The 13,363-nt window shown below is 40.9% G+C and overlaps 1 protein-coding gene across 2 annotated transcripts in view; it reads right to left on the bottom strand.

Annotated features, from left to right (window-relative positions):
- Positions 1-13,363, bottom strand: part of LOC128693874 (uncharacterized) — a 475,055-nt gene that overhangs the window by 40,227 nt on the left and 421,465 nt on the right. For both annotated transcript variants that reach the window (XM_070090862.1, XM_070090861.1), the window contains exons 10-11: positions 11,049-11,215; positions 7,423-7,649 (exon numbers count right to left, since the gene is read on the bottom strand). In XM_070090862.1, the coding sequence (XP_069946963.1) occupies positions 7,423-7,649; positions 11,049-11,215 (394 nt within the window). The remainder of the gene's footprint in view (positions 1-7,422; positions 7,650-11,048; positions 11,216-13,363) is intronic.

Genomic DNA, 13,363 nt, shown 5'->3' with positions numbered 1-13,363 from the left:
TATTTAGTGAAGGGATTCAGGGAAACCATTATTTTTATATAGCTGGACTTGAGTCCTGGAAATGGAAAGTACAATGCCTGAACTCTAAAGGAGGGGTTCAGAATATTAGCAGTTTGGAGGGGTATGTTGTGTATCTTTATACGTACGTACAGTATATGCTTCTAAACTGTTGTGTTCTGAGCACCTCTGCAAAAACAGTGATTATGTGTGAGTGAGGTTAAAGTGTTGAATGCTGATGAAAGTATTTTCTTTTTGGGGATTTTCTTTCTTTTTGGGTCACCCTGCCTCGGTGGGAGATGGCCGACTTGTTAAAAAAAAAAAATAATAATAATACGTAATAGGTAGTAGGTTGGTAGACAGCAACTGCCCAGGGAGGTACTACCATCCTGCCAAGTGAGTGTACAACAGAAGCCTGTATGTACTTGTTTTACATGATGGTAGGATTGCTGGTGTCTTTTCTCTGTCTCATAAACATGCAAAATTTCAGGTATGTCTTGTTCCTTCTACTTACACTTAGGTCACACTACACATACTTTTTTTTTTTTTTAACAAGTTAGCCGTCTCCCACCGAGGCAGGGCGACCCAAAAAGAAAGAAAATCCCCAAAAAGAAAATACTTTCATCATCATTCAACACTTTCACCTCACTCATACATAATCACTGTTTTTGCAGAGGTGCCCAGAACACAACAGTTTAGAAGCATATACAGTGGACCCTCGCCTAACGAACGCATCGCATAACGTTAAATCCGGCTAGCGATACATTTTAACGCAAAAATTTTGCCTCGGCTGGCGCTAAAAAACTCGCCCAACGCAATTCGTTCCGTTCGAGACGTGTCCACTTGTGGCCTGAGTGCACCTCACTTGTCCCGTGGGTGCCAGTGTTTACAAGCCAGCCATTGCGGTCGCATCCAAACATACAATCGGAACATTTCATATTATCACAGCGTTTTTAGTGATTGCACCTGCAAAATAAGTCACCATGGGCCCCAAGAAAGCTTCTAGTGCCAACCCTACAGCAAAAGGGGTGAGAATTACTATGGATATGAAGAAAGAGATCATTGCTAAGTATGAAAGTGGAGTGCATGTCTCCGAGCTGGCCAGGTTGTACACAAAACCCCAATCAACCATCGCTACTATTGTGGCCAATCAAGGAAGCTGTTCTTGCCAAAGGTGCAACTTTGTTTTCGAAACAGAGATCGCAAGTGATAGAAAATGTTGAGAGATTGTTATTGGTGTGGATAAACGAAAAACAGATAGCAGGAGATAGCGTCTATCAAACGATCATATGTGAAAAGGCTAGGAAGTTGCATGACGATTTAATTAGAAAAATGCCTGCAACTAGTGGTGATGTGAGTGAATTTAAGGCCAGCAAAGGTTGGTTTGAGAGATTTAAGAATCGTAGTGGCATACATAGTGTGATAAGGCATGGTGAGGCTGCCAGTTCGGACCAAAAAGCAGCTGAAAAATATGTGAAGGAATTCAAGGAGTACATAGACAGTGAAGGACTGAAACCTGAACAAGTGTTTAATTGTGACGAAACAGGCCTGTTTTGGAAGAAAATGCCAAGCAGGACCTACATTACTCAGGAGGAAAAGGCACTCCCAGGACATAAGCCTATGAAAGACAGGCTTACTCTGTTGATGTGTGCCAATGCTAGTGGTGATTGCAAAGTGAAGCCTTTATTGGTGTATCACTCTGAAACTCCCAGAGTGTTCAGGAAAAACAATGTCCTCAAGGCTAATTTGTGTGTGCTGTGGAGGGCAAACAGTAAGGCATGGGTCACTAGGGACTTTTTCTATGACTGGTTACACCATGCATTTGCCCCCACTGTGAAAAATTACCTCCTGGAAAATAAATTGGACCTTAAGTGCCTCCTGGTATTAGACAATGCTCCTGGTCATCCTTCAGACGTGGCAGAGCGACTTTTTGGGGACATGAGCTTCATTAAGGTCAAGTTTTTGCCTCCTAATACCACTCCTCTCCTGCAGCCCATGGACCAGCAGGTTATTGCAAACTTCAAAAAACTGTACACAAAAGCTATGTTTGAAAGGTGCTTTGTAGTGACCTCAGAAACTCAACTGACTCTAAGAGAGTTTTGGAGAGATCACTTTAGCATCCTCAATTGTGTAAACATTATAGGTAAGGCTTGGGAGGAAGTGACTAAGAGGACCTTGAACTCTGCTTGGAAGAAACTGTGGCCAGAATGTGTAGACAAAAGGGATTTTGAAGGGTTTGAGGCTAACCCTGGGAATCCTATGCCAGTTGAGGAATCCATTGTGGCATTGGGGAAGTCCTTGGGGTTGGAGGTTAGTGGGGAGGATGTGGAAGAGTTGGTGGAGGAGGACAATGAAGAACTAACCACTGATGAGCTGCAAGATCATCTTCAACAGCAAGAGGCCAGACCTGAGGAAACTGCTTCGGAGGAGGGGATAGAGAAATTGAGGAAGTTGCCTACTTCAAAAATTAAGGAAATGTGTGCAATGTGGCTTAAAGTGCAAACCTTTTTTTATGAAAATCACCCTCTCACAGCTATTGCAAGCCGTGCTGGTGACTATTACACTGACAATGTTGTGAAACACTTTAGGAATGTCATAAAGGAACGGGAGGTACAGGCCTCTATGGACAGATATGTTGTGCAACAAAGGTCCAGTGACTCTCAAGCTGGTCCTAGTGGCATTAAAAGAAGAAGGGAAGTAACCCCGGAAAAGGACTTGTGTAGACAGCCTGTACTGTCTGCACAGACAGCCCATGCTGTCTGCCAGCTTAGTTCATATTTCGCGCCACTCAGGTGCTGCCCTCTGTAGCCAGGCCTCTCGGTAGGCATGCCAGCCTGCCGGCCCATGCCTCCGCCTCACTCACACAGCGGCCTAGCAGGAAGACACAAGGCCTCCCAGCTCTCTCTCGTGGGATGACCCTGCCCGGGCCATGGGCACAAACACACAAGCCTGTGTACCCACCACGACTTAACAATAAAGTAAGAAGCCTCCGATGACCTATCATTAACCACCCGCTTGCAGCACCTACCAAACAAACCCGTTAAATGGTAGCAGCTGTGGTCGCAGCAGTGTGTTTGCCCAAAGCGAGGAAGGAAGAGGGATGAAGTCATCTTCACTTCATCATCCCATGCAAGAAGCATCCGTCTCTCAACAAGTTATCCTGATGTCGTGTCTGCACGTCTGAGCATCCAGACACAGGTACAAGCAGGATCCAGGCCGAAATTTGCCGAAATTCTCTGAGAATTGTAAGTGGCGTCACAGTGACCCCACGCTACAGTGACTCCATGCTACAGTGTCCCACGCTGTTTCTCAAGTCACGTGTTCAGCGTCACTTGTATGTTGCTGTTGTTGTTGTTCAGCTCAGCACAGCCGTTTCAGCAAGCCAGAGGTGAGTTTTGTGGTGATTTCTGCGTCCAGTGTGAGTTCTCTACGTATTTGTGGGTGGGGGAGGAGAGGAGAGGAAGTGGCTGTTCCTCACCTTGCCAATGCTCGCCCTACTCACGCTCACCCGTCTACCATACACCACTCACCACTGCCCACTCCCTCTGCTGTGTTTTCTGCTGTTTTCCATGTGAATTCATTGCCAGAGCTGTGTATCCGAGTGCCCGAGGCCACTCGAAGCTACGTGGACCAGCATGCCACGTAGATCACGACGCCACGTGGATCGAGATGCCACATGGGTGTGGGCGATGTCACATAGACCTACGAGCTACGTGAGTTACCAGATGTCCCAGGCCACATGCTGTGGTCTGCTGCCCGCATCACATTGACGTCACCCACGATGCTGCCCAACTTCATGACGTCACGATGTCTGCCTGACGTCACCTCGAGATGTCTGCTGACGTCACCTCGAGATGTCTGCTGACGTCACCTCGAGATGTCTGCTGATGTCAGTGCTGCTGACGTCATCACGCCTGACATCACATGATGTCACATTGAGTGTTTCTAGTAATTATTTCAGTATTGTCGAGAAGATTGAGAGAAAATATATGTCGTGTGTTAATTAATTCCTCTCAGTCAGTGTTCTCACATTTTAGTATATGTCTTAGTGTCAGTTTTATGCACAGAAAAGCATCATTTGCTAGTTTAAGCCATGTAGTACCGCAGTGTGTAAAGTTTCCGTGTGTCCAGTGAGGTCTGAGCCAGACCTGAGTAGCACCACTGTGTTAAGTCACCCGTGTGACCAGTGTGTTTGACAGCTGATTACTCAGCCCTGAGCATATGAGCCCTCTTGTACAGAAAGCTTTTATGCTCGTTGCTCGTGATGTTCTGCAGAATCGTACCTGCTACGATTTCCATCGAGATTTGTTTCACTTCACCTCCAGACTGTCAGAGTGCAGTTATATGTAGAGAAACAAGTCTGGGGAAGCTTAGACTAACCTCTGCTATAACTCCAACTGCCGAATGATACTCGCCAAGCCGCAGTCAGGCCTGTCGGCAGGCGCTGTGTCAGCCTCGTGTCACAAGCTTCAGTGAGCAGCCTGCACAAAGAAGATGTCACTCTGACTGCTAGCTCTCTCACTGCAGTCTGGTGTATGATGTTACGACTCCCAGATGTTTCGCCCAGTCGTCTCTGCCACGACTCGCTCCACGCTCGCCGGCAGTGACAGCCCAGTGACAGTACCAGTAGAGAAGTGTCCTCCTGAGTCGCTTGCCAGAAGTCCTGCCCAGTTGCCGAGTTTTGTCGAGGCCTCACTCGAGGGCACCAGCATGTTGTGCCCCAGGTTGAGTGAAACCTGCAGCGACTCCTACGATGACTGCTTCACCGTTCCAGAGGAGACCGTAACCTGTTACGTCACAGCTCAGCTGCAGCGATGTCTCCCGTGTTGCAGTATGTCTAGAGGCAGGAAGGCGTGCAGTGATGCCCTTCGACGCTCATTGCCTTTGACCACGATGTTTAGCACACCCACATGTTTTTTTCTTCCCTCCCTGTAGGAAGTTTTTTTTCCATGTTCATATGTATATATATGTTTTTATTTTGTGTTCTGTGCCCTGTTCCTACGAGAGAGAGACCGAGTTTCTTTTACCACCAGTATTGTCGCGTCGGGACGACGTGCGGTAGGTGGCCGAGCGTATGTAGACAGCCTGTACTGTCTGCACAGACAGCCCATGCTGTCTGCCAGCTTAGTTCATATTTCGTGCCACTCAGGTGCTGCCCTCTGTAGCCAGGCCTCTCGGTAGGCACGCCAGCCTGCCGACCCATGCCTCCGCCTCACTCACACAGCGGCCTAGCAGGAAGACACAAGGCCTCCCAGCTCTCTCTCATGGGATGGCCCTGCCCAGGCCATGGGCACAAACACACAAGCCTGTGTACCCACCACGACTTAACAAAAAAGTAAGAAGCCTCCGAAGACGTATCATTCACACCCCGCTACCAGAACACCAAACAAATTCCTTTTTATACTTGACATCTCAAGTCCTAATGGAAGGGGATTCCACTTCTAAACATTAACACCATCCACACACTCCCCTCCTCCCATCCCATCAATCATCACCAGATCTTCAATAAACGTAAGTGTCATGTAATTGTACATGTCTTCTTCAGTTTGTGTGTATTAAAATTAATATTTCATGTGGTAAAATTTTTTTTTTCATACTCTGGGGTGTCAGGAACGGATTAATTTGATTTCCATTATTTCTTATGGGGAAAATTAATTCGGCTAACGATAATTTCGCCTAACGTTGAGCTCTCAGGAACAGATTAATATCATTAGGCGAGGGTCCACTATACGTATAAAGATATACAACATATCCCTCAAAATTGCCAATATCCCAAACCCCTCCTCTAAAGTGCAGGATTTGTACTTTCCATTTCCAGTACTCAAGTCCAGCTATATAAAAAAATAACTGGTTTCCCTGAACCTCTTAACTAAATATTACCCTGCTCACACTCCAACAGCTCGTCAGGTCCCAAACACCATTTGTCTCCATTCACTCCTATCTAACACGCTCACGCATGCTTGTTTTTGTCTCCACATATACCTCAATGCACCACTCACTTTTTTTCCTTCATCAATTCTACGGTTAACCTCATCCTTCATAAATCCATCCGCTGACACGTCAACTCCCAAATATCTGAAAACATTCACTTCTTCCATACTCCTCTCCAATTTGATATCCAATTTTTCTTTATCTAAATCATTTGATACCCTCATCACTTCACTCTTTTCTATGTTCACATTCAACTTTCTACCTTTACACACTCTCCCAAACTCATCCACTAACCTTTGCAACTTTTCTTTAGAATCTCCCATAAGCACAGTATCATCAGCAAAAAGTAGCTGTGTCAATTCCCATTATGTATTTGGATCCCCATAATTTAATATTTAATCCCACCCCTCTTCCCAACACCCTTGCATTTACTTCTTTTACAACCCCATCTATAAATATATTAAACAACCATGGTGACATTACACATCCCTGACTAAGACCTACTTTTACCGGGAAGTAGTCTCCCTCTTTTCTACACACCCTAACCTGAGCCTCACTATCCTCATAAAAACTCTTTACAGCATTCAGTAACTTACTACCTATTCCATATATCTGCAACATCTGCCACATACATGTACAAGCAAATATATACACACCCCTCTGGGTTTCCTTCTACTTTCTTACTAGTTCTTGTTCTTGTTTATTTCCTCTTATCTCCATGGGGAAGTGGAACAGAATTCTTCCTCCATAAGCCATGCATGTTGTAAGAGGCAGCTAAAATGCTGGGAGCAAGGGGCTAGTAACCCCTTCTCCTGTATAAATTACTAAATTTAAAAAGAGAAGCTTTCAGTTTTCTTTTTGGCCTACCCTGCCTCAGTGGGATATGGCTGGTTTGTTGAAAAAATAATAATAATAATAACCATAAGTTATTGATGCTACCTGTGCAGTGTTGTGTCAGGTATAATGTGGAAGTGAGGGAGGCAGTCCTATTGCTGCTGCCTGTGCAGTGATGTATCAGGTACAATGTGAGAGGGAGCGAGAGTGGCAGTTTTATTAGTGCTGCCTGTGGGGTGTACTGTCAGATGCAATGTGACAGGGAGGGAATGTGAGAAGGAGGGAGGTAGGTAAGCAATAGGGAATGGGAGAGGAGAGGAAAGTAAAGAGAGAGGGACTCATTTGAGTACTCTACTTTTTTTTTTTAATGCTCACTGTTAAATAAACAAAATTAGATCAAAAGGACACAAGTGCAACTAATGTGACATTTTATTATGGTAACGTTTCACTCTTCTAGAGAGTGAAACGTTGCCACAATAAAATATCACATTAGTTGCACTTGCATCCTTTTACCTAACATATTCTCAGTAATTCTACCAACATTATTACAAAATTAGATCAAACAAGACTATCAGATAATGGTAGATGCCAAATAATATATCGCTGGATAACTGATGATTTAGAATAGTACTTTAAAAAATACACATTGTAAAAACCTACTGGACTTGATCTTTTTGAAATTCCATGATGGAACAATATCTCTCCCAGGCAGCATGTTGTGTTCATGAAGCCACCAAAGATCATAAGGTAATACAAAATCAATCTGTCTTTCTCGTAACCACTTGCGGCAATAACAGGGTGGAGGGAGAAGACCATGTATATGCTCTTCAGGGTCATATGTAAGCTTATTCTTTGGTAAAGATACTTCACCATTTCTTCTTCGAGGCCTGCAAATAAAGCAAAGATTTTATTAAAATTCTTTTAAACTTTTATATTAATGTATACTGTATTGTACTGTACTTGCAAAATTAAGGTACAGCAGGTAAAGGTTAATTTATGTTTTCTGTAAATAAGAAATACTCTAAGGAGAGATGAAAGCAAAACAACTTAACAGAAGCAGTTCTGTGGGCACCTCACTGTTTAACCTTTTCACTGTCGGTCCCAAAATACGGCCTGCAAGCCAGTGTCAGTCCAGTAATACTACACTAAAATTCTAGCAGCTTCCAATCTTGCGGGAGATAGATGGTAGGCTTACATATGAGAGAATGGGTCTGAGTGGTCAGTGCGCGCAGAATAAAAAAATCCTGCAGCACGCAGTGCATAATGAGAAAAAAAAAAATGCAACCGTGTTTCTGGTTCAGAACAGCAAATTTGTGGTGTATTTTCGTATGGTATTTATGGCTGTATTCTCATTTTCTTGGTCTCATTTGATAGAATGGAATAAATATTACAGAAATAGAGATGACTTTGAATGGTTTACAGACTAAAAGTACAGTGGTGCCCAGAGTTTTGGCCATAATTCGTTCCAGAAGGCTGTTCGAGTGCAGTTACCAAATGAATTTGTTTCCATGAGGAATAATGCAAATTACATTAGTCCATTTCAGACCCCTAAAAATACACTTACAAAAGCACTTACAATAATACACTTACGTAACTGTTCGAGTTGAGAGCTGTACGCAACTCGGGGTACCACGGTACTCTGAAATTGAGCTCAAAGTAGCGGAAATGTTCAATTTTTGACAATATTCAAGAGTAAACAAACCATGTAACGTGTCCAATACATGCCAACTGGTGGGTCTAATATGCTTTCACATATGCGCTGATATTATTTGTACCATTTCTACAATAATGCAGTAGTTTGCATAGCAATAAATCTTCTATTGTTTGTGAATAAAAATTCAAAATGTAAAGCAAGCGTAATATAAGAGGGGCCTGGAGACATGACTAATGAACAAAGAAAATGTTATTTTAGTGCTAAGAATGTTTGTATTATTAATTCTGGACCCTATTTTGAAATAGGCCTTCCTTGAATTTTGTAAGAAATTGGCCAAATTACTAATTTCTGACCACTTTACTGGATAGTTGCAATAGCTGAATGGGCAGTTTCTTGTACTCAGTCGATGGAACAAAAGGAGTTCTAGCAAAATAACTATGAGTTTGGCCGACTGGAACAATGGAATTGGCCGAAAATAGGGCTCAAAGTGGGCAAAATTTGTCGATGCGTAAATATCACTGAGACCACTAACTTTGCGAGAGCGTAATTCCTTAAGTTTTCCATCAAATTTCATACTTTTGGTTTCATTAACATTAGGAAAAGATTCTCTATCATTTCATAAGAAAAAATTATTTTTTTTTTCCTTAAGTTCTTCGACATTGAGAGCAAGTTTGTGAGCAGGGGTCTCGACAGTGAAAGGGTTAAGTCTCATCATTAAGTGAACAGGAATATTCATCCCTTTTGTAAGCCCAATCACCAGCAACAAATTTCCGGATTTTTAGCAAATTTATTGAAAATCTTCTGATTAATGAGAACATGGCACTACAATGGAGGATTACTATACTTTACACTGAACTCATCAAAAAAAATTTAAGAAATGCCTTACAGATGACTTTCAATATTACTAATAATGCTTTAGTAAGTCTTTTAGGATTAGTACATGTGAAAGAAACTGCATTATACTACATTATTCATGTTAAATTTTAACACTGGTTTAAGGATCCTGGATCCTGAGTAATATTTTATGCCCCAAAAATGTTTTAGTTCATACTAGGCTACTACCAAATTTGTAGCACTTCTAAATAATAATAATAATAATAATAATAATAATAATAATAATAATAATAATAATAATAATAATAATAATAATAATAATAATAATAATAATAATAATAATAATAATTTTTTTTTTTCAACAAGTCGGCCGTCTCCCACCGAGGCTGGGTGACCCAAAAAAAGAAAGAAAATCCCCAAAAAGAAAATACTTTCATCATCATTCAACACTTTCACCACACTCACACATTATCACTGTTTTTGCAGAGGTGCTCAGAATACAACAGTTTAGAAGCATACACATATAAAGATACACAACATATCCCTCCAAACTGCCAATATCCCCAAACCCCTCCTTTAAAGTGCAGGCATTGTACTTCCCATTTCCAAGACTCAAGTCCGACTATATGAAAATAACCGGTTTCCTTGAATCCCTTCACTAAATATTACCCTGCTCACACTCCAACAGATCGTCAGGTCCCAAGTACCATTCGTCTCCATTCACTCCTATCTAACACGCTCACGCACGCTTGCTGGAAGTCCAAGCCCCTTGCCCACAAAACCTCCTTTACCCCCTCTCTCCAACCCTTTCGAGGATGACCCCTACCCCTCCTTCCTTCCCCTATAGATTTATATGCTTTCCATGTCATTCTACTTTGATCCATTCTCTCTAAATGACCAAACCACCTCAACAACCCCTCTTCTGCCCTCTGACTAATACTTTTATTAACTCCACACCTTTTCCTAATTTCCACACTCTGAATTTTCTGCATAATATTTACACCACACATTGCCCTTAAACAGGACATCTCCACTCCCTCCAACAGTCTCCTCGCTGCTGCATTTACCACCCAAGCTTCACACCCACATAAGAGTGTTGGTACTACTATACTTTCATATATTCCCTTCTTTGCCTCCATAGATAACATTTTTTGACTCCACATATAATAATAATAATAATAATAATAAAAACAGCTAGCTAAGGAACTGCTCTAGATGAATCTAAAACCCTGCAAAAGGTTTCCAAAAGGCTTATAAACTAATGCCACAGATATTGTGCTGGTGTGGCAAGTGTACAGAGACACTTCTAAATATCAAATTCTGTAAGTCTCCACTATATTTTAAGACTAAACACACCTTTTAAAATATTGTATGTATGGAATATGTCTAGTTTTGTAAACAATATCTACAATACTATAATCATGGTAAAATACAGTGACTGTATCCATTATTGTAGAGGTCATAATGCAATCAGATATACAGTAATTGGTTCAGTATAACTATAGTTCTCTTTTCATAGCCACATTCTCATTCCTTATGACTTTTTAATGAGTGTTATTTAATTTTTTAAAAGTGTTATTTCCTTATTTCCCTATCACTGTCTATCCTTACTCTTATTAAGAAACTGAATTCCATTTAGCTCTACTCTGAAAGAAAGCTCAACAAAAGTAAATAATTTATCAATAAATTTAAGGAAATGAAAAACACATTATCATAATTAAATTAACCTGAGTACTAGCACAATAATTTTAGGAAATTTTCATATACTGTAACTGCAGTGAAAAACTCTTTTTCTTACTCATCCTCCTTGTAATAAGATGAAAAGAGACCAGCAACAAGATATTTCTTCCGCCAACGAGGAACTCTTCTATTTCCTGGCAAAGTTCTATTGCTCTCATCTCCTGATGGTGGTTCACTGCTAGGCATTGACTCCGATGACAAGATAATTGCATCACTGTCATCCACCTGTTGTTATTAAATAATTTATGAAAAATAATCATGTATTCATCAGCAAAAGAGAAAAGAATTCTAAACACTCCAAACCCACTGGAAAGAGTAGTTATGGTATTCTCAACATAGTCTAAATGTTTTATATTAAAAAATTGGTACATTAATAACACATCAAATCCCCTTAAGTCTGCCCTAGATACCAAAATGAAAGAAACCAATAAATTATCACTAATACAGTAGTGAAATGTGAACAACAAGGAAAACAGGCATTTCTTTGGGTATTGTGATTATCTAAAGCAATTTTGAAAAATGAACATATTTTTTAATACAGTATGTACAATTTTGTGGCAAACCTAATTTTTAATGAAAATTAAAAGAAATATTTGCTGGATTTCTTATTTCTTTAAAACAGAACTGACCTATGTGAATTTTGTAAATCCTTGTAGAAAGTTACAAGCAATAGGTATATGAGACATGCTTAAGAATATACTACTTAACAAGATAAAGAAATAAACTCATTATATGATCCATCATCAAAGTGTTAACATAAAAAAAATCAAAGATTAAGTTATTAGCAACAAATAAATAAATAAATAAATAAATAAATAAGTAAATATTTTTTTTTTTTCAACAAGTCGGCCGTCTCCCACCGAGGCAGGGTGACCCAAAAAAAAGAAAGAAAATTCCCAAAAAGAAAATACTTTCATCATCATTCAACACTTTCACCACACTCGCACATTATCACTGTTTTTGCAGAGGTGCTCAGAATACAACAGTTTAGAAGCATACACATATAAAGATACACAACATATCCCTCCAAACTGCCAATATCCCAAACCCCTCCTTTAAAGTGCAGGCATTGTACTTCCCATTTCCAGGACTCAAGTCCGACTATATGAAAATAACCGGTTTCCCTGAATCCCTTCACTAAATATTACCCTGCTCACACTCCAACAGATCGTCAGGTCCCAAATACCATTCGTCTCCATTCACTCCTAACACACTCACGCACACTTGCTGGAAGTCCAAGCCCCTTGCCCACAAAACCTCCTTTACCCCCTCTCTCCAACCCTTTCGAGGACGACCCCTATCCCGCCTTCCTTCCCCTATAGATTTATATGCTTTCCATGTCATTCTACTTTGATCCATTCTCTTTAAATGACCAAACCACCTCAACAACCCCTCTTCTGCCCTCTGACTAATACTTTTATTAACTCCACACCTTTTCCTAATTTCCACACTCCGAATTTTCTGCATAATATTTACACCACACATTGCCCTTAAACAGGACATCACTGCCTCCAACCGTCTCCTTGCTGCTGCATTTACCACCCAAGCTTCACACCCATATAAGAGTGTTGGTGCTACTATACTTTCATACATTCCCTTCTTTGCCTCCATAGATAACGTTTTTTGACTCTACATATACCTCAATGCACCACTCACCTTTTTTCCCTCATCAATTCCATGATTAACCTCATCCTTCATAAATTCATCCGCCGACACGTCAACTCCCAAGTACAGTATCTGAAAACATTTACTTCTTCCATACTCCTCCTCCCCAATTTGATATCCAATTTTTCTTTATCTAAATCATTTGATACCCTCATCACCTTACTCTATTCTATGTTCACTTTCAACTTTCTACCTTTACACACATTCCCAAACTCATCCACTAACCTTTGCAATTTTTCTTTAGAATCTCCCATGAGCACAGTATCATCAACAAAAAGTAACTGTGTTAATTCCCATTTTGAATTTGATTCCCCATAATTTAATCCCACCCCTCTCCTGAACACCCTAGCATTTACTTCTTTTACAACCCCATCTATAAATATATTAAACAACCATGGTGACATTACACATCCCTGACTAAGACCTACTTTTACCGGGAAGTAGTCTCCCTCTCTTCTACACACCCTAACCTGAGCCTCACTATCCTCATAAAAACTCTTTACAGCATTTAGTAACTTACCACCTATTCCATATACTTGCAACATCTGCCACATTGCTCCCCTATCCACTCTATCATATGCCTTTTCTAAATCCATAAATGCAATAAAAGCTTCCCTACCTTTATCTAAATACTGTTCACATATATGCTTCAATGTAAACACTTGATCTACACATCCCCTACCCACTCTGAAGCCTCCCTGCTCATCT

This window comes from Cherax quadricarinatus, chromosome 33 (assembly GCF_038502225.1).
Source record: "Cherax quadricarinatus isolate ZL_2023a chromosome 33, ASM3850222v1, whole genome shotgun sequence".
NCBI classification, from domain to species: Eukaryota; Metazoa; Arthropoda; class Malacostraca; order Decapoda; family Parastacidae; genus Cherax; species Cherax quadricarinatus.
This window is presented reverse-complemented; position numbering and strand designations above follow the sequence as displayed.